This window comes from Panthera tigris, chromosome D1 (assembly GCF_018350195.1).
Source record: "Panthera tigris isolate Pti1 chromosome D1, P.tigris_Pti1_mat1.1, whole genome shotgun sequence".
Taxonomy (NCBI): Eukaryota; Metazoa; Chordata; class Mammalia; order Carnivora; family Felidae; genus Panthera; species Panthera tigris.
Window position 1 is genome coordinate 109,532,336 of NC_056669.1, and position 18,492 is coordinate 109,550,827.

The following is an 18,492-nucleotide window of genomic DNA, read 5'->3' on the forward strand; positions in this document are numbered from 1 at the left end:
TGGGCCACCCCACTTGCACACAGATGAACCCCAGGCCCCATGCCCCACACCCACTCGTGTGCACACGTGCACAAGCTGCCGTGTGCATGGGTGCACGCGCTCTCTCTCTCACACACGCCTCACACACAGGCGCGCCTCTCTGCACAGCCTCCTCCCCGGCCGGCCTGCCCTTCCCGCCGGAGGCGCCTGCTGGCCCCCCTGCCCCCTCATCCATCTTGCCTGCCAGCCCGTCCCTGGCGTCCCCATATCCTTCACACCTTCTCATCTCGCTGCTCAATAGCAGGAGGCCGCGTGGCAGCTGTGGCCGCGGGGAGATGGATGGGCCAGGCGAGGGTGCAGAGGGGCCGGGGGGAGACGCCTCCCGAGGATGACGCTCTGGGCCCCCCGGCCCCGCTGTCAGGCAGGAGCCGCAGCCTGTCAGGCTCAGGTGGGTGCAGAAGCTGCGGGCTGTGTCCAGTCTGGCCTGTGTGGACGCCCTGCAGAGAGGGCCTGGGTCAGGACCGAGGGGACCCCAGCAGCAGACCCCGCGCCCGCTCCCTCTTGGGGTGCTGAGGACCTCCAGCCCCCCTGGTAGGACTCCCCCTACCCCAGGCCAAGGTACCTCTTCCCTGCGTCCCTGCCCCTGGGCGGCTGTACTGGGTGGGGACAGCCTTGTCGAGCTGCACCCCTTCCCCAGCCCTGACTCCCCCTGAGTCCCCATGGGCACCGGGCTCATTATACATTGGAAATGCACATCTGGGCTGTGTGCCCAGCCACATATAGACCTCCTCAGAAGGACACCCAAGGTATTGAAGTTCTTGGAAACACATGTGTGTCCAGTCATACACACACACACACACACACACACACACAGTGCCTGGGTAGGCACGTGCATGGGCTTCTGCTCTCTCAGACTGATTCTCCAGCCCCAGGAGTGCAGGCAGGTTGGGAGGCCCCCTCTGGGTCGTGGCCTCTTCTGGAAGGCCCTTTGTTGACTCCAAGTGGGATCTTCCCCCTGGGCACCGATAGGCTGTACAGAGACAGCCATCACTGGCCCCAGGACACACAGCATGTCCAAGACCACCCTGGGCCAGACCTGCGCCAGATCCTGAGGTCACAGAGAGGGACCATGAAGGACAGAGGACATGAACCATTAACCCCTGGACATCTTCCATTTTATAGATGGGAAACTGAGGTACGGAGGCATGGGGGTATGGCCAGAAACATGGTATACAGCAGAAGGCAAAGGGGTGCCCGGGAGCAAGACTGTGGCTCGGGATCCATTGTTCAGATGGGAGGGTTCAGATGGGAGGGCTGAGGCTGTGCGGGTCCGGCCTGGGTCAGGGGCTGGGGTGGGGGTGAGGGCCAGTGCGGCAGGGCAGGCACGGAGAACGTGAGCTTCTCCGCCTGAATGGAGGCAATGCCCTTTGCATAGTAGGTGGCCTTGTTGATGAACATGGGGTACACGGCAGACCCCCCCCCCCCTCACAGAGCACATTCTCACCACCGGACATCTGGAGGATGGCTATACCGGGCTGTAGGGTCTGGAAGCCTCAGTCCTGGGAAGAGAGCCTCCGGCCAAGGTTGCTGGGGCCGACCTCTGCCCTGGCTCCTGTGGGGGCAACCCCAGCAGGCAGTGCCCAAGAGATGCCCTTCACCGATGGCCTCATCCAGTCACTGCTTCATTTTCTCAACCAATGTGACAGGGTGTCTGCCGAGATGCCCCTGGCTCTGTGTTTAGAATGGAGACACAAGTTGCCTTAGAAAGACAGTTGTCATTGTGGAAGTGTAGCCTCGTGGTAAAGGGCACAGACAGTAGAGCCTGGGTTCAAATCCTTGCTAGCTGGGTGACCTTGAGCAAGTCACTTAACCTTTCTGTTCTTCAGCTTCCTCCTCTGTAAAATAGGAATTATAGTGTCTTCTCCTATCCTCCTGAGGTTTAAGTTAAACGGCTAATAGTGCTTAACAGCGTCTGACACAGAGTAAACATAATATAATGGCCTATCAAATAAAATTTTAAATTGTGGGAGAAATCATTCGAAATCACTGTCGTGGCTCTGCATCTGTAAGGACGATGGATGGGCCCCCAGCCCTAAACACCGAAAAGATGTTGCCCCTCCACTACGGTGTTGTTATAAGTAAGAGAACACCTCAAAATCAAACACGAAGCTTTAATAAGAGCAAAAAACCCCAACCAATGGCTGATTTTTCCTACAATTGTTACTTTGGTTCTTTTAAAAAAATGTTTCAATGTTTATTTTTGAGCAAGAGAGAGAGAGCATGAGCAGAGGAGGGGCAGGGAGAGAGGGAGACGCAGAATCTGAAGCAGGCTCCAGGCTCGGAGCTGTCAGCACAGAGCCGGACGCGGGGCTCGAACTCACAAACCGTGAGATCATGACCTGAACTGAAGTCAGACATTCAACTGACTGAGCCACCCAGGTGCCCTGTTACTCTGGTTCTTTAAACAATTTTTGAAATGTCAAATTCTTTCCGATATTTCTTTCTTTTTTGTGCCCAGCCTCTGCTGCGCCCCCGGTGCATACCAGTCCTGTCTGCTGGGTCACTCCGATGCTGTCCCGCCGGGACTCACCACTGAAGGAGGGGGCTGTGGCTGCTTACTGGGCTGGGGGACAGATCTTTGCCGTGGCAGGGGAAGGGCTGGTGCCAACAGAGCATGTGGCCCCCTCTGAAGCCCGTCCCGCCCCCCGAAGGCCAGTTGGGACACTTGGAGAACGGTTACTAAGGAGGCTAGGGCTGGGCACCCAGCGTGGGGAGGCCTGTGGCCTGGACACTGCAGGACTCGAAGGCCACGGAGGGCGTGCACCTAGTGTGACAGCGACCCAACGTGGCAGCGGGCAGAGCGGTAGCCGGTGGGCGGCGCGATCTTCCCAATCTCCTCCCCGCCAGGCCAGGCGCAGAAGCGGGGAGGCCAGACTCCTGTGACATTCAGGAAGGGAAGGCCTGCAGCAGGAATGCCGGATTCCCTGCTAACGTGCGGAGGGACGCTCGGGGAAGTACTTGGAAAATAAAGACAGGCTCCATGTTTGCACCTGCAAGCAGGTGGATTGGGTGGTGCCCGCTCCGTATCACCTCCCTCTGCCTTCTGTGGCCAGGCTGTGAGGAGCCCCTCCTGGCCTCTGCAGGCGCCGGGCAGATCACTGTGGCCCCGAATGCCAGGCCTGTCCGTGGGGTTCCAGGGAGGCTGTAGGGGCAGGGCATTGGTGGGGGGAGGGGGCAGCCTCGTGTTCTGATCCTGATTCTGAGGTCCTGATGACCCTGTGGGAGGCACCCATGGTCCCTGCCCCTGGGCCTCAGTTGCCTCTGCCACCAAAGCTGTGACCCAGGAATCTCCCCACAGCAACACACACGCACCTGCAGCTGAGGATGCCCGGTCCCCAGCCTCCGTGCGTGGCCGGTCCACGCTGCCCGTTCCATGTGCTTAAAGCAGGAGAGGCTGTGCCTGGGCCAAAGGCTGGGTGTGTGAGCCTGTCCCTTCCTCCGGGCCCAGAACACAGTGGGCCGTGGGGGCCACCCAAGGCTGGTCCCCAGCCCACCCGTGAGCCTGGCTCCAGGGTCCCCGGGTCGGGCCCTCGCCTCTCTGGGTCTCAGTTTCCCAGCAAGTCCTTGCAGATCTCACCCTGGGTGAAGAGCTCGATGAAGTCCAGGACTTTGGCCACCAGGGTCCTCATCCTGCTCGCAGCACACCCTGAGGCTGGGGGCCCAGCTCCAGGACTGGGGACCAGGAGGAGAGGGGTCGGGGGGTGCCCCAGAGAGGAGTGCTCTAACCCCAGGTCCTTGACCCTGCCTATCATGCGGCCCCGCCCTTCCAAGCCCCGCCCCCTCACCCATTTCTCCTGAGGTGGCAGCCTACCCATTCCGTTCTTGGCCAAGGGGTCCAGGCTATAACTCCCCCACCCCGGCAGCTGGTACAGGTCTGGGCAGGGCACCTTGGGGCTCTGCAGTGGGGGTGGAGGGACAGGAGGGGTGGGTCAGACACCCAAGAAGGGGAAACTGAGGCGTGGGGAGAGCATGGAGGGAGCACGGGGCACTACCTACCCCAGCCCAGCCTCCCTCCACCCTCTGGCAGGAAGGGGGGAAGGAAGGGACCAGAGGGCCTGGAGGACTTGCAGGTGGCAGGCCCTGACTGGAGCCCAAGGAGAGGGCCAGGGGAGGCACTGGCACCATCCCAGCTGTCCCCTTCCCCACTGCCCCCGAGGGGCCAGGGCCACCTGGTGGTGGCACAGGTGCATGGCAAAGACCTTCTGTGGGCAGCTTCTGCGATGAGGCAGGTGCCCGTGTTGGCCGTGCTGCTGTGCAGGTCAAGGACAAAGCCGAAGGCCCGGCCTGAGGCCTGGGGCCCCGGCAGCTGGTTCAGTTCTCGGGCCCTTGTCACCTTGCATGGGTCATCCAAGTTGGCCCTGGCACTGCAGGAGCAGGAATGGGGTGTCAGCCCCCTAAGAGTCTCAGTCAGTGATCAGAGGTTTAATGGGATGACAGCCTCATGCTGCAGGGAGGGATGAAGCCCCCGAGACCCTGCAGGAGAGACAGAGCAGCTCAAGGCCTCTTCTCTGTGCCACTGTGGCCATCCCTGCCCTGCTTAGGACTCCCACCGGCTGCCCACTGGCCCCATAAAATCCAAACCCTCAGCCCAGCCCCACCTGCCTGCCACCTGCTTCATCAGCTTTCACTGTAGCCGCACCTCCAGGCCTTTGCACCTGCCGGACCCTTTCCCGGAATCTCCTCTCCTCTCTTTTCCTAGTTAACCTCTACTCACCCTTTGGGGCTTGGCTGAGATATAACCTCCTCCAGGAAGCCCTCCATGGCTGCCCTTGGCCATGTTAGATGCTTCATGTTCCCCCTCCCCTACATTTAGCCTCTGGGGTTGTGGTTGCTGCGGTTTTCCTCTGTGTCCCCCAGTGGGCTAAGGACAACACCTCAGTCTTATTCCCCATTTTTTCACCTGAGCTGACCAAAGCCCGGCTCAGAGATGGGGCCCAGCGAACATCTACTGGAGGAGGAAGAGCTGTTGGGGTGCTGGACAGGTAAACGCAGCCTATGGGGCTGGTCGGAGGCAAACCGTGGGTCTGGGGAACTCAGAGGAAGCCCTGATCAGCTTGAAGTCTACCGCGACCGTCTGAGGCGGGGACTCAGTGCCAGGCCGAGGGGCTGGGCCAGCCTGGAGGACACCCGTGTGAGGAAGTCGCTGGTGAAGGTGCGGTTGGGGTCCCGGCCCATGCAGCGACGGCCGGCAGCTGTGGCCACCGGCTTGGCCAGCCCAGGCGTGGCGAAGCTGGGTCTCTGCAGCTCCCCCGGGGCCCGCAGCCAGTGCTGGGCCAGGTAGACACCAGACGTGTCATGGCACTGGGTGCCCCCAGTCACTGCCGCGTGGCGCAAGGGCCCTCGGGGCACAGACAGCAAGCACATCCACATGTGGGGTGGAGAACCTGGTGGCGGACCTGCTTAGGTGACCTTGGCACGGACACGGGGCCCAGTGGTCAGAGCTGGGGTGGCAGAGTGGTGAGCTCCCTGAGGCCCGAGGGATCCCAGCTGGGCAAGGAGGTTGTCTGTCAAAAGTTGTGGGATGCAGCTCAGCCCCGCCCCGTTTGTGCCTCTGGGGGTGCAGCTCAGGGCTTCTCCCGTCCGGTGCCTATGTTGGGAAGAGGGGCCCGTTCCCGTGGGAGAGATGGACCCCAAGGCAGGCTCCCTTTAGCAAGAGGACTACGCTCCCATTTTGTAGGTGGGGGAACCAGGGCGCAGCATGGGAAGTGTCACCTGATTAGCTGGGGGGTGTCTGGGTTCCAGGTAGCTCCTGCCGGCCCCTCAGGGCTGGTGCAGAGGCCTCAGGGAGGGGGTGATTACGTGCAGAGGTGGTCTGGGTTTCCGGGCCCTCCGGGCCCTCCGGGGCTGGGTGTGCACCTGCTGAGCCAGCGGATGTTTATGGGCCCAGAGATCCCCGGGGCAGTGTTTGTGCCGAGCCTGCGGAGAACTGGCCCAGGTCCCCCCAGGGGTCAGGGCTGCTGTTTCCCCACCTGGCTCCACCCCACACTCCTACTTGCTGCGGCCACATAGAGCCCAGGTCCCATGGCCAGGCTCCTGTCCGTGCCCTCTGTCCCTCCTCTGGGAGTGGGGCCAGCCCTCCCTCCCAGGACCAGGAAGGGAAGCTGCACGCACACTTGGAAAATTACTTGCGAGGACTCTCTAAGGCCTGAGATGAAGACAACCTCCCCCCGGCCCAAGAGGTCTGTGCTTTGGCAGATGCCCAGATGAGGAACACCGCCCCCCCCTGCCTTTACCCCCTCAGCCACATGCTTCTGTGCTTGTAACCCCAGAGGGCCAGCGTCTCTCCCAGGTCACCTTTACCCTAAAGGGCTATGATCTGTGCGGTCCCACTTTTCCAGCTTTTTGATGCTTTAAACAAAGTTTCGGAATGTTTTGTCCAGTATTTTCGGTCATTTTCAGGGACAGGCGTGACGCAAAGGAATCAGTTTGCTCTGTTTTTGGAAATGACCCTCAGACCCATTTTACGGATGTGGAAACCGAGGCTCAGACAAAATGCCAAGGGAACACAGGGCATTAGGGGCAGAGCTGGAGTCGGAACCCGGGGGGGTGGTCCGGTCTGAGCCCACCCTTCCTTGCTGCTCTCAAGGGTCAAGGGGGCTAGGATGAGGGGGAAGTTCCCCACACCCGGCCCTGGTGGCCTCCAGGTCGAGCTGTCAGGGAAGAGCTAAGGACAGTCCGGAGGTCACCGAGGAGGGAGGCAGAACCAGGCAGTGAGTCACCTACACTGGGCGAGGCTCCAGGGCCCTGAGTTTGGGCCTCCCACACCCCGGTTTGGAAGGTGGAGGAGGGACAGTAAAGTATCCCCCGGGCTGAGAAGGCCCTTTCAGACCGGGAAGCGAAGGAGGCCACTCCATAAGGTTTACGCAGCTCTGCTCAGGGCGACCCACTGACGGCGGGTAGAGCTGACGATGACCTAACTGGGTGGTTATTCTCCGTGAAATCGGGAACTTTCGTCTGCAGATCTTACACAGAGAGGTGACCAGTGTCATCAAAGGGCTTGCGTGCACCTGACAGCTAACCTTTTCTTTTTTTTTCATGTTTATTTATTTTGAGAGAGAGAGAGAGAGAGAGAGCAGAAGCAGGGGAGGGGCAGAGAGAGAGAGGGAGAGAATCCCAAGCAGGCTCTGCACCTCCGGGCCCCAGCCTGCGAACCGCGAGGTCACGACCTGAGCTGAAATCAAGAGCCCGACACCCACTGAGCCACCAGGCGCCCCGACAGCTAGCCTTTAATTAGATCTTGTGGCTCAGTCGCCTGTGCGTCAGGAGGGGGAAGACTGTGTTATCTCTGACAGGTTCCCGGGAGGCCGGGGCAAGTCTCCCAGGGATCCGGGCCTGGGTGGGTATTTCTCAGGTACGCATACTGATCTCCAAGGGGCCCCGAACGCGCGACCCCATGAGGGGTCATCGAGCAAACGTGAGCGAGACGGAGGGCCACATCTGGATCGGTGTCGTGTGCACTCCTACACCTGGGCCACACCCAAGCCTCAGGGCAGCAGGACAAGGAGAGGCTTCTGGCACAAACCTCAAGGTTGTGACAGAGCCCCGGGAAGCTCTGGGAGGGCACAGCTTCTGCGCCTCGGACACGTGTGGTCCCTTTTAACCCCGACAGCGATTCTAAGACAGAAGTGGGAGCCCCGTTCTGCAAGATAAGGGAGCGGAGGCCCAGACAAGCTGAGGGACCCGGTACCGGTGTGGCAGCGGAGTGACGGGGACCCCGGCTACTGCAAGAGGGCAAGACAGGCAGTGCCCGAGGGGAGGCAGGGGTGGGTTAGAGGTAGAGGGAAGGCGTCCCGGGATGAGAGAAGAGCTGAGCCGAGGCCTGGAGGAGTTCAAGGCTCTCTGAAGCGTGCCTTTCCCGCTCCCGGAGGCTGCTCCAAAGCTGTAGCCCTGTGCGGTATATGTGACTGTACCCGGTTAAGGCCTCTTTCTGTGTAAACTGAAGATCTGGCGGGCAGTGAGGGGACCCACTCGTCTTGCTGCTGCCCAAGCCGGGCCTCGTATGTAAGTTCCTTTGGCTTATTAACACTGCCACCTACCAACCTAGAATGACCTGCCTCTTCCTCGATCAGTCCCCGCCCTCCGCAGATGGGGGCCGGTTTTAGGTAACACCTGGGAAGCTCCCGAGAGGGGTTCAGACCAACCCCTGGTGAGCCAGCCAGGAGAGCAAAGAAATGGACCTTGGGAAGGAGGCATCTTCGGGGTGGGGGGGCGGGCGGATATCCCAACTTGGCCATCAGCCTCCGCGCGAGGAGCGGCGGCCTGTGTCAGATGACTGCGGACTGCCGTGTGAACACAGGGGACGCCCGAGGACGCCAGCCGTCGTCCGTGCTCCTCGGCAGAACTGCACGTGGTCCCCTGCGGAAGAGGAGGGAAGCCACGGGGGCCCCGGTGGGCCGACCTCTGCCGCGAGCAGTTCCGCAGGTCCCGAGGCTGCAGCTCCAGTTAGAAAGTTAGAATGGCCTGGGCGCCTGGGTGGCTCAGTCGGTTAAGCGTCAGACTCTTGACTTCGGCTCAGGTCATGATCGCCGGGGCGTGGGATCGAGCCCCGAGGGGGGGCTCTGCGCTAAGCGTGGAGCCTGCTTCGGATTCTCGCTCTCTTTCTCTCTTGCTCCCTGCCCCTCCCCTGCTCATACTGTCTCACACTCAAATAAGTAAACTAAAGCTCACACTCAAAATAAGTAAACTAAAGAAAAAAAAAAGGGAAGCAAGTTAGAATTGCCGAGGTTAGAGAAAGATGCGTGGTGTCCGTTGCTCTGTTGGCCTCAGGCTGGCAGACGAGCTGGGAGGGAGACCAGGGTGATGAACTAGAGGCCTCGGCCTGCCGTCTGCAACCCAGGGAGGGTGCAAGCTGGTTAAGGTTAAGACCCCGGCACTGTGACACAGCCGGACTGGGACACTAAGAGGTGGAATCTCTGAGACACTGATGAAGTTGGAGAGGGTGATGTTGCAGCAAATGATGAGGAAACAGACAAAATGCGCCCTGCTTTCTGACCCCTAACTTACGGAAAATTTTTATTTTTTATTTTTATTTTTTTATTTATTTTATTTTATTTTTCAAACATTTATTTATTTTTGAGACAGAGAGAGACAAAGTATGAACAGGGGAGGGTCAGAGAGAGAGGGAGACACAGAATCTGAAACAGGCTCCAGGCTCTGAGCCATCAGCACAGAGCCCGACGCGGGGCTCGAACTCACAGACCGCGAGATCGTGACCTGAGCGGAAGTCGGCCGCTTTACCGACTAAGCCACCCAGGTGCCCCTTTATGGAAAATTTTTAAATAGCAGTTATCCCAAAAGTCCTAAGAGACAACTTGCATTCTTTCTTTGTCCCTGGAGGTTGTTAAGTCTGGTCTGTAAATGTAAACATCCCGGGAGATAACCCAAACGTTGCCCACAGAGACTGAAGGCAAAAAGGAGGCAAGAGGCTTTTAAAATACAGACTGGCAGGGGCGCCTGGGTGGCTCGGTCAGTTGAGTGACCGGCTCAGGTCATGATTTCATGGCTCGTGGGTTCAAGCCCACGTCAGGCTCTGAGCTGACAGCTTGGGATTCTCCGCCCCTCTCCCTCTGGCTCGATTTCTCTCTCTCTCTCTCTCTCTGCCTCTCTCTCAGAATAAATAAATAAACTTAAAAATATAAAAACAAAATACGGACTGCCGGAGAGGCTCCCTTGCCCCGTGTGCTATAACAAACTGTCATCAGATCTCTAACCCTGACCATTGTCAAGTCTATTGTCATTTACAGACAGTTACTGTTTTACCCTAGTGGTTTGGCAAAAATGCATGCCTACAAATGTGCCTCATCGCCAGGAGATTCGAAGAAAAGACCGACAATACGGGTTTCTGACAGCTAAGATCGATTTGCCTTCGTGTGGGACAGACGGAGATGAAAGTGTCAAGGGCTCCCCCAAAGCTACCTGTGCAGCCCCGCCCTCCCTCTGTCGTGGGGTGGTAGCTGGGGACCTGTCCCCGTTCTCCTTCCCCACATCAGTGACCCGGACCCAAGGCACTGCTGATACGTTAACAAGCAAAGGTCTGCCTCTGCTGCAGGGACTTTCCTGACGCACCTGCAAAGGAAAAGACGGATTTATCTACAGAAAACCCAAAGCCCAGGCGCCGTTGGGAGGTTTGGGGGATTGGTAAGACTCGTGCTGTCCCCAAAGCCGTGATTGATAAGGTGCAACCCTTAAGAAGGTGAGAGAAGTGTGAGCCTTTGTAGGGATTTGGGGGTTTGGGATGACTTCTAATACTCACCTGGCATAGTCCGGGTACGGCCTCTCGCTCGGCGGCCAGTGCAGCAACCAGCGGGCCGAGCTCTAAGTCATCTGGCCAGTGATTGCGAGCCGTGGCCTTTAACCCTTGGCAACGACAGCTGGGCTGTTTTAAAGGGATTAACCTGGCAGCTCTGAGCAGGGGAAGCTGAGGGGTGGAAGCTCGTGCCCACGCCTCTGTGGGTGCAGCGGATGTGGAAAGACCTTCGGATTCACCTGCAAGAGCCTGAGACACTCCTCCCTCCCTGGTTTTCATCTCCGTTCACATGGCACAACCCCGGGCAGTTGGGAAGCTGATGCCCTCGCTGGAGCCCGAGCCCGAGATACTGACTAGATCGGGTGCGTAGAGAGCGGGGCCACCCCAGTGCCCCAGCAGGATGGCATCTTGCCAAGGAGGCCGGACTGCCCTCCGAGTACAGTGACTCGGTCAGTGACGTAATTGCACGTCCTGTGTATTCTAAACAATACCCAAGACAATTGCGAAAGAAGCTGGGGCCACCCACTGGAGCTCCCGGCCGAGGAGGGACCAGCAACTTGATTGTATCAGTCCCTTCCTCTGGGCGAGGCTTCTAAATATGTGTGGACACGGCATGTGGCCTAAGCCAAGCTGTCCCCCGTCACCGTGCAGACCAGGCTGCCATCATCAGGGGACTAGAGAATCTGAACACCATGGATAGATGCCCTCATTGACTAGATGGTCACCGGGGGGCCACATTTCGGAGATCGTGGTGTGCAAGACGGCCACCCTCCTCTTTTTCCCTCAACCGGAGGCCACACCCCCAGTCTGCCCATGGCTCTGAGGGGTGAGGAGCCCCATGAAGAGTGGGGGGGGGGGTTGGAAGTGAACTCCCAGGATGAGGATTTGGGGAAGAGTAAGAGGCAGGTCACGATGCACTAGATATATTCTGTTTACTGATGCCTCCCCTCCAAATTTCTCCAGAAACCCGCCATCATTCAGCTCTGCCCTGCTTTCCTGTATAAACTCGGTTCGGCCCCCTGCTGTCTCTAGACCTCAGTTTCCCCATATGTCGGATGGAGTGGCTAGGTTTAGACTCTGCCGACCACGATCTCCTCCTGGGAGTCTGCGGCCGGATGATAGACATGTCCGGAATGTGCACACCCCCTCCTGTGCCTAGAGCAGATGTGACTAATCACCCCTTGTACTCTTTCCTGTTGATTCCACCTACCCACAGCATCAGAGTCCTTGCCAGTGACACCCTTTAGGGTGACTTCGGCAACTAGCCAGGTCCGGGCTCAAGATCAGATTATGTCAGCTCCCCAGACCAGGTGTGAGTGGCGCTGTTAGAAATCGCTCTGTATTTGGGGGGCCTAATTATAGATCTGATACAAGGGAGTCCTTTCCAACCACAAGAATTCCATCACCAGGCATAGCCAAGCTGAATCAGGAGACCACAGGCAAGGACTTTGGCCCTGAAAACAGCCGGACCAAAGGCCCAGAGGTCCTGCCCAGCCAGGGGTCTGTTGAGACAAAGGCCCAAGAAGACGATCTTTGCACTCCTGGACAGGATCCCCTCACTGAACACCTGGGCAGCGGCAGGACAGAGGGATCGTGGGGGTAGGGCACTGGAGGGGCACAGGGTGTTCACAGAAGGGTGCAGCTTTGGGACCCCAAGGCCCAGCTGACCAGCTGCTCTTTGCTGTTAGTGTAGGGAGGGTAGCGGATTTCATTGAGCTTCTCCAGGCCGGGGTGGGAGAGCAGACAGGCGCGGTGGTGGGAGAAGGTGTCGAAGGAGAACTTGCCGTGATATCGTCCCATCCCGCTGTTCCCTGCGTGGGCGTGGAGGGGAGGGGCTGAGGCCGGCAGCCCACCCAGCCTCAGCAGCAGTCTCCTGCCCAAGTGGGAGCCCAGAGCTGGCAAGGAGCTCAGGGAAAGCTGAGCCACTCAAAAAACCATTGTGCGGATAGGGAAACTGAGGCCTTGAGAGACCCGGGGCCAGGAGCAAGAGAGTGAAGGCGAAACTGGGCCTTCCGGGGATCGGAGTACCAACCCGGGCTTCCCTGGGAGTGGGGGCTGGAGGGTAGAGGAGGGCAGGGCTCACCGACTCCCCCCAGCGGCAGGGACGTCAGAGTCAGGTAGGTGAAGCCCTCATTGCCTCCGAAACTCCCGCTGCTGGTCCGATCCAGTATCTGGTTCACTACCTGGGGGGAGGAGGGGGGCGGCCGGTGGTGGGCTTGTGATCCGGGAAGAGGGCTTGGGCCCTCAACCGTTCCACTGGGAGCAGAGGAGCCCCCTTTATTCCCGTCCTCTGCTGAGACATCTCCCCTCTGAGCCTCTGAGCCCCTTCCACATGGAGGGAGCCCGTGACAGTGAGGGGCGACAGGAAGGGTAGGAAGCACCAGCCATGCACTGGCAGGCATGTCCCTCTGCCTGTCAGGTCCCCCAGAGCTCTGCCCCGTTCCCCCTTCAGGGCCTCTGCTTGCCCACACAGAGCCTTCGTGCACTTTAGGAAGAAGGGGCTCTCTGAGCCAGATAGAAAAAGACACCCCATCGTCTAGCTGGAGGCTAACCCGGCCAGGGCAGACGGCTGGCCAGCCACGCATCTGGCAGGTTTTTGGCCCTGCCCAAGCCCTCCCTGCCAGGAGCCTTGTGCAGGGAACCGTTGGCCAAGTGGTGCTGCCCTAACCCTCCCAGGGTGGGCTGTGATGGGGGGAGGTCACCAGTCTGCACCTTTTTTAAACCCCTTTCTTGTCCCAGCCCCACCCGAGCCCCCACCTGTTTGCTGTTGGAGAAGGCGTACAGGGCCAGGGGCTTCTCCCGACGGTTGATGAAGTCGATGGCCTCGTCCAGGCTCCTCACGTTCACGATGGGCAGGATGGGTCCGAAGATCTCCTCCTGCATCACGGGTTCCGTCTCCTCCACGTCCACCAGCACCGTGGGGGCTGCGGGCACAGGGGGCGGCTCAGCCCTGGGGAGGGGGGCCTCGGGCAGGGCTCAGGGACCTTCTGGGGAAGACAGTGTCCCCACGGCCCCCAGGAAGGACCGTGAGGGGTTCTCCAGCCTGGCCGGGGCTGAGGCGGAGCGCCCGAGTCTCCCAACGGTCTTCCCAGAGCCGGGGTCCAGGCTGGGCGCGGCCAGTGCAGCCGTGGGAGCCTCAGGGCCCAGACTCGTGGCCCAGACTCGCAGCCCAGGTGGGAGCCTCGGGGCCCAGACTCGCGGCCCAGACTGGCGGCCCAGGTGGGAGCCTCGCGGCCCAGACTCACGGCCCAGACTCGTGGCCCAGGCAGGGCCTGCATCATGGACGGGCCTTCCCACGGGGGTCGTGGCAGGACGGCAGGCTCACCGATGTAGCGCTCGCTCTCGTCGCTCTGGCCGCCAATGGCCACGCGGCCACAGCCCAGCAGGCCTCGGAGCCGCTGGAAGTGCTTGTCGCTGACGATGCGGCCCAGGCTCGGGGAGCTCCGGGGGTCCTCGCCGTAGAAGCGGGTGATGGAGCTCTGCAGGGCGGGCAGCAGCCGCTCCTGCGTGTCAGGGCTGCACAGGACGTAGTCGGGGGCCACGCAGGTCTGGCCGGTGTTGAAGTAGCGGAACCAGGTCACGCGGTTGGCCACGGTCTGGGGGTCACAGTCGTCGTCCACGTAGCAGGGGTTCTTGCCCCCCAGCTCCAGCGTGACGGGCGTCAGGTGCTTGGCGGCGGCAGACATGACGATCCTGCCCACCCGAGGGCTCCCTGGGGACACGGGAGTTGACGAGGGTCCAGGCCCCCCCTCTCCTGGCCCATTTGTACCTTGTCGGCTGGCAGGTGCCCCAGGCCTTGCTGCCCCCAGATTCCACCTTCCAAGGCCCAGGGGCTGATCGCCATCTGGGCTGCTCCCCCTCCTGGCCACCACCTCCTCCCTCCGCAGCCTTCCCCCCGGGACACTGGTTGAGGCCACCCTCACCCGTGAAGAAGATGTAGTCGAACTTGTGCTCCAGCAGCCGCCCTGTCTCCTGGGGCCCGCCCAGCACCACGGCGAAGCAACTCTGTAGGGCGGGACAGGCGGCTCAGGAGATACTGCAGCCCTGGGGACGGCTGGACCCCTCCCAGCTGACAGAGGCGGGGGGTGGGCCACTGGGTGCTGATGTGGGGGGGCCATCCTCACCTGGTCCAGGTACTGGGGCAGGACCTCAGCCAGGACCTTCTCTGTGCTCTTGCTTATTTCTGACGGCTTCAGCACCACACAGTTCCCTGCAGGGACAGAGGTGGAAGACGTGGGGAGAGGCCAGGGCCCCGACAGCCACCCAGGGCAGAGATGCAGGGAACAGGCCAGAGGCCGGGGGCCCTCTTAGGGAAGGGCTATTGGGCTGGGTGGGGAGGGGGCTCAGGACGCTCTCCTCACCTGCGGCGAGGGCACCCACCAGGGGCACCAGGGTCAGGTTCACGGGATAGTTCCAGGGGCTGATGATGAGCGCCAGGCCGAAGGGCTCCTTCCGGATGAAGGCAGAGCCCATCTGCGTGAGCTGGAGTGCAGGGGTGGGGGGCATAGTGAGGCGCTGCGGGGGGGAGGCACCCCAAAGCCACCCCCAGTGTCCCCGAGGTGCCTGTCAACGGAGTCCTCATGAAGACACAGAGGTCCCGAGAGCATCAGTGGCTCGCCGTGGGACGAGGGTGGGGGAGAGGCCTGTGCTGGAACTGCCTCCGGGCACTGCCCCTGACCGGGCCAGCTGGCTCACCAGGTTCTTGGCCACAGGCTCGTCCTTCATCCAGGTGGGCAGGTTCTTGAGCGCGAGGTCGACCTCGTTCTGGCACATGATGAGCTCGGATATGTCTGCCTCGAAAGCTGCCTGCCGTGGAGGTGGAACTCAGGGATCGGGCCTGGGGCAGGGCGGGGAGGGGATCTAGGGCATGGGGTCCCCAGGAATCCTCACCCCGGGATGTGGAGATAGTTCCCGAGGAACGGCACGGTGAGCGGTGAGCAGCGTGGACCCCAGGACAGGTGGCCCGGGCTCCAGCTCCCGCTCTGCCGCTTCCCGGGTGTGGGAGTTTGGGCAGGTGTCTTCACCCCTACGCACCTCAGTTTCCCCATGGGTACCATGGGGACCATGCCCCACAGGTTTGGGTGAGTTAATGTCGTAGAGCGCCTATCCCACACTGCACCCCCGGGAAGGGTCTGTGCAACAAACAGGAACGAGTGGGGGGCACAGCCAGCCTTGCCCCCCCGGCCCCGCCCCCCTTCCCATCCTTGCCCCTCAGCCCCGCCCCCCCTTCCCATCCTTGCCCCCCGTCCCTGCTCCCCCGGCCCTGCCCCCCCTTCCCATCCTTGCCCCCCCATCCCTGCTCCCCCGGCCCTGCCCCCCCTTCCCATCCTTGACCCCCGTCCCTGCTCCCCCGGCCCTGCCCCCCCTTCCCATCCTTGCCCCTCCCCTGCTCCCCCGGCCCTGCCCCCCCTTCCCATCCTTGCCCCCCCATCCCTGCTCCCCCAGTCCTGCCCCCTCACCCCTGCCCCGCCCCCCCTCACCTTGTGCAGGTCCTGCGCCAGCGCCTCGTGCAGGAGCTGCTTGTGTTCCTGCAGGAAGCGGCCCAGGCCCCTGAGCTGCGCCGCCCGGAACTCGGCCGGCCGCGTCCGCCCTGCGCTGAAGGCCTCCCGCAGCCGCCTCAGCGTGTCCGCGAAGGGGTCCATCCTGCAGGGAGGGGGCGGCGTGGGCCGGGGCTCCCCCACCCTCACGGCCAGTCCCCCCGCCCCCGGCCCTGGCCGCAGCCACCAGGGCTCAGGACACTCCCGCAGGGACACACGTGTAGCCCCAGAGGGCCCGGGCTGCCCCCGCGCGCCTCCAATGTGTGTGCCCCACCCACGCTCGCGCCTGGGTCCCCTCCAGCCATGGCACCGGGCCGCAAGCAAAACTGAGAAGCAGGGATTCAACGGATGACACGGAGGGCCCCCTCTGGGCCTAAAGCAGGGACTCTGAGGGTTAACAGAATGCTTGCAGTGGCTCACGGGGAAAGCGAGGCCGGGCGTGCCATCCACAGGTGCCCGCAGCGGAAGGAGGGCCCCGTGTCTGCTCTGGGGAGGTGGTCCTGGAAGGAGGGTCTCGGCGCAAGGAGCAGAGGAACATTCTGGTGGGCGAGCATGCTCGGAAAGGCAGAGGCGGAGGGCCAGGTTGGCAGAGCTGAGACAGCCTGGGGCCTCGAATCCTTCTGGGCCGTAGCCAGACCGCCCAAGGGAACCCCCGCAGGGCTGAGGGTGGGGGGGGGTTGCGGGGGGCCAGGGAGCAGGGGCGCAGCAGAGGGGGTGCATTCCCTAGACCTAGAGCAAAAGGGGGTTCTGAGCACCCCAACCCAGAGGCTACCTGTGTGCCTCCATGTCTTTCTGTGTCTGTCTGTCCGTGTGCATATTTCTGTCTCTCTGTGTGCCTGTGTGTGTCTGTGTGTACGTCTGTGTGTGTGTCTGTCTGTCCGTGTGGTCTTGGGCTGTCCTCTGTCCTCAGCCGCATCTCGCAGGCCGGAGCCCAGGACCTCAGCGCGTCGGCCGTGGAGGAGATGGGGCTCAGCCTCTCCCCTGGGCACCTGCAGGCCGGCGGCCCCGTCCGTGCCTCCACCACTCCCAGGGCCTCAGGCCGGTCACTCCTTCTCTCCGAGCCTCAGTCTCCTCATCTGGGAAGTGGGAACAGCCCGCCTCTGTGGAGCACACAGCACAGGCCTGGCCGTGCAGCCCTCAGCGCACGTCGGCGGCCGTGGTTACTATTCTCGGAAGCCATAACACAAGGAAAGCAGCTACTGCCCAGCTCTGTGGGTTGTCCCAGCGGGGGAATTCGGGGCGACGGGAACAGATGCTGCACATACTCCCAGGCAGTCTGCAGATGCCTCCCTCCCCCTGGCGGTGAGGCCGTCAGTCCCGGCACTGTCCACTCCCTTCCGTGGGGACAGGGGCTCCGGACCACAGGGTCCAGAGGATACAGTCCACAGTAATTGCTCAGTAAAGACTTGTTCTTGTCACGGGCTGGAAGGGGGCCCCGGTCATGCCCTCCCACAGCCAGGCCCGGTGGGGGGGGGGGGACTGTGTCCCACCTAGACCGCTGCCCCAGACAGCAGAGCCCCATTTCCTTCTGAGCACTTCCCGGAGGAGCGAGGCCTGAGTGGACCACGGCACTGCCCACCCTCAGTCCCAGAGCTCTGCCTGGAATGCCAGCATCACCCTCCCTCACCCAGCTTTCCCTGCCTGGGGTTCAAACAGCTCCTGGTCCTATCAGCCCTGCTCTAACTTTGTCCATGGCTCCCTAGTACCTCTCTAGGGTCAAAAGCCTCAGCCCTGAATCGAGGCCCAGAGCAGAGGAGTCTGGGATGAGTTATGGCACCTGGGTGTCCTGATGTCCATCCCAAGATCCTGGCCCCAGCCCATCGTACCTTTTCCAGGTGAGGCAGGCAGGGCAGGGGATCCCTGCCTTTCTCAGCCGTCATTGTCTGTGTCCCCATTGTGCACACCTGGGGTGCCTGGGGACACTCTCAGACTCAGCTTATGGGTGGCCAGATCCCCAGCCCCATCCCCACTGTTGCCCAGTAAGTGAGGAAACAAAGAGCTGGGTGGGAGGTGAGGTCAGCAGCAAGGCCAGGGGTGGGGCTGGAGCTGACCAGCTGGTTCCTGCTTCTCATCCAAGGTGCCTCCCTGCCGTGCCTTCCCTGCTGCAGGGGAGCAAGGCCTCAGGGGTTGCTGACAAGAAACTCCCGGCTGCTTGTCAGGGAGGCTTTGGCCGGCCCGGGCCATGTAGGTGACTGTCGGCCCTTCGGGACCTCACGGTCTAAACACAGAAGAACAGGGGCGCCTGGGTGGCCCCAGTCGGTGGCCCAGATCTTGATCTCATGGTTTGTGAGTTCGAATACCCGCATCGGGCTCTGTGCTGACAGCTCGGAGCCTGGAGCCTGCTTCGGGTTCTGGGTCTCCCCTACTCTCTCTGCCCCTCCCTTGCTCGCGCTCTCCGTCTCTCTCTCTCTCTCTCTCTCTCTCTCTCTCTCAAAAATGAACATTAAAAAAAAATCAAACACAGAACGGTGACACTGAAAGCAATTCCCCAGCGTGCAAGGGTGTGCCACAGGCTCCAAGAGGCCGGCGACAGACCCCACCAGCGGGAGCCAGCTGCAGCGGGGAAGGGGCAGGGGCGGAGGCTCTCGGGGGGGCACGCGTTCTGGGCCGAGGGACGCGCGTGTGCCCGGGGTTTGAGAAACAAGACACAGCTGGGCAGGGCCCTGCAAT

The 18,492-nt window shown here is 61.4% G+C and overlaps 2 protein-coding genes across 5 annotated transcripts; both read right to left on the bottom strand.

The window, feature by feature from the left end:
• Window positions 1–251: 251 nt before the first annotated feature.
• ACY3 (aminoacylase 3) lies at window positions 252–5,403 on the bottom strand. Its single transcript, XM_007099376.3, is given in 11 exon segments — window positions 252–476; window positions 1,315–1,458; window positions 1,461–1,523; window positions 3,352–3,376; window positions 3,378–3,417; window positions 3,617–3,673; window positions 3,676–3,711; window positions 3,851–3,935; window positions 4,209–4,241; window positions 4,244–4,397; window positions 5,165–5,403. Coding segments are annotated over 11 exon segments (1,101 nt in total).
• A 4,474-nt stretch (window positions 5,404–9,877) lies between these two features.
• LOC102964294 (aldehyde dehydrogenase family 3 member B2) lies at window positions 9,878–17,769 on the bottom strand. 4 transcript variants are annotated; one of them, XM_042958170.1, is made up of 10 exons: window positions 17,649–17,769; window positions 15,766–15,928; window positions 14,981–15,091; window positions 14,647–14,767; window positions 14,410–14,495; window positions 14,209–14,290; window positions 13,611–13,997; window positions 13,043–13,209; window positions 12,369–12,468; window positions 9,878–10,104 (listed from the first exon to the last, which is right to left on the bottom strand). In XM_042958170.1, exons 2-10 carry the CDS (start codon window positions 15,925–15,927, stop codon window positions 10,058–10,060), a joined length of 1,263 nt encoding a protein of 420 aa, XP_042814104.1. In that variant the 5' UTR covers window position 15,928; window positions 17,649–17,769; the 3' UTR covers window positions 9,878–10,057. The 4 variants fall into 4 exon arrangements, with proteins under 4 accessions (XP_042814104.1, XP_042814102.1, XP_042814103.1 ...); XM_042958168.1 differs by lacking the exon at window positions 9,878–10,104 and adding an exon at window positions 11,204–12,096; XM_042958169.1 differs by lacking the exons at window positions 9,878–10,104; window positions 17,649–17,769 and adding an exon at window positions 11,204–12,096 and having other exon boundaries at window positions 15,766–16,028.
• Between the last annotated feature and the right edge of the window lie 723 nt (window positions 17,770–18,492).

Bases quoted from the DNA above. Each gene is read 5' to 3' on its own strand.
- LOC102964294 (XM_042958168.1), bottom strand. From the start codon at position 15,927: ATGGACCCCTTCGCGGACACGCTGAGGCGGCTGCGGGAGGCCTTCAGC. The intron at 14,768-14,980 runs GTGAGCCAGCTG...CCTGCACTCCAG, and splicing joins AGCCTGTGGCCAAGAACCTG to CTCACGCAGATGGGCTCTGC. The intron at 12,097-12,368 runs GTGAGCCCTGCC...ACGCCCACGCAG, and splicing joins CCTGCCGCTGGGGGGAGTCG to GGAACAGCGGGATGGGACGA.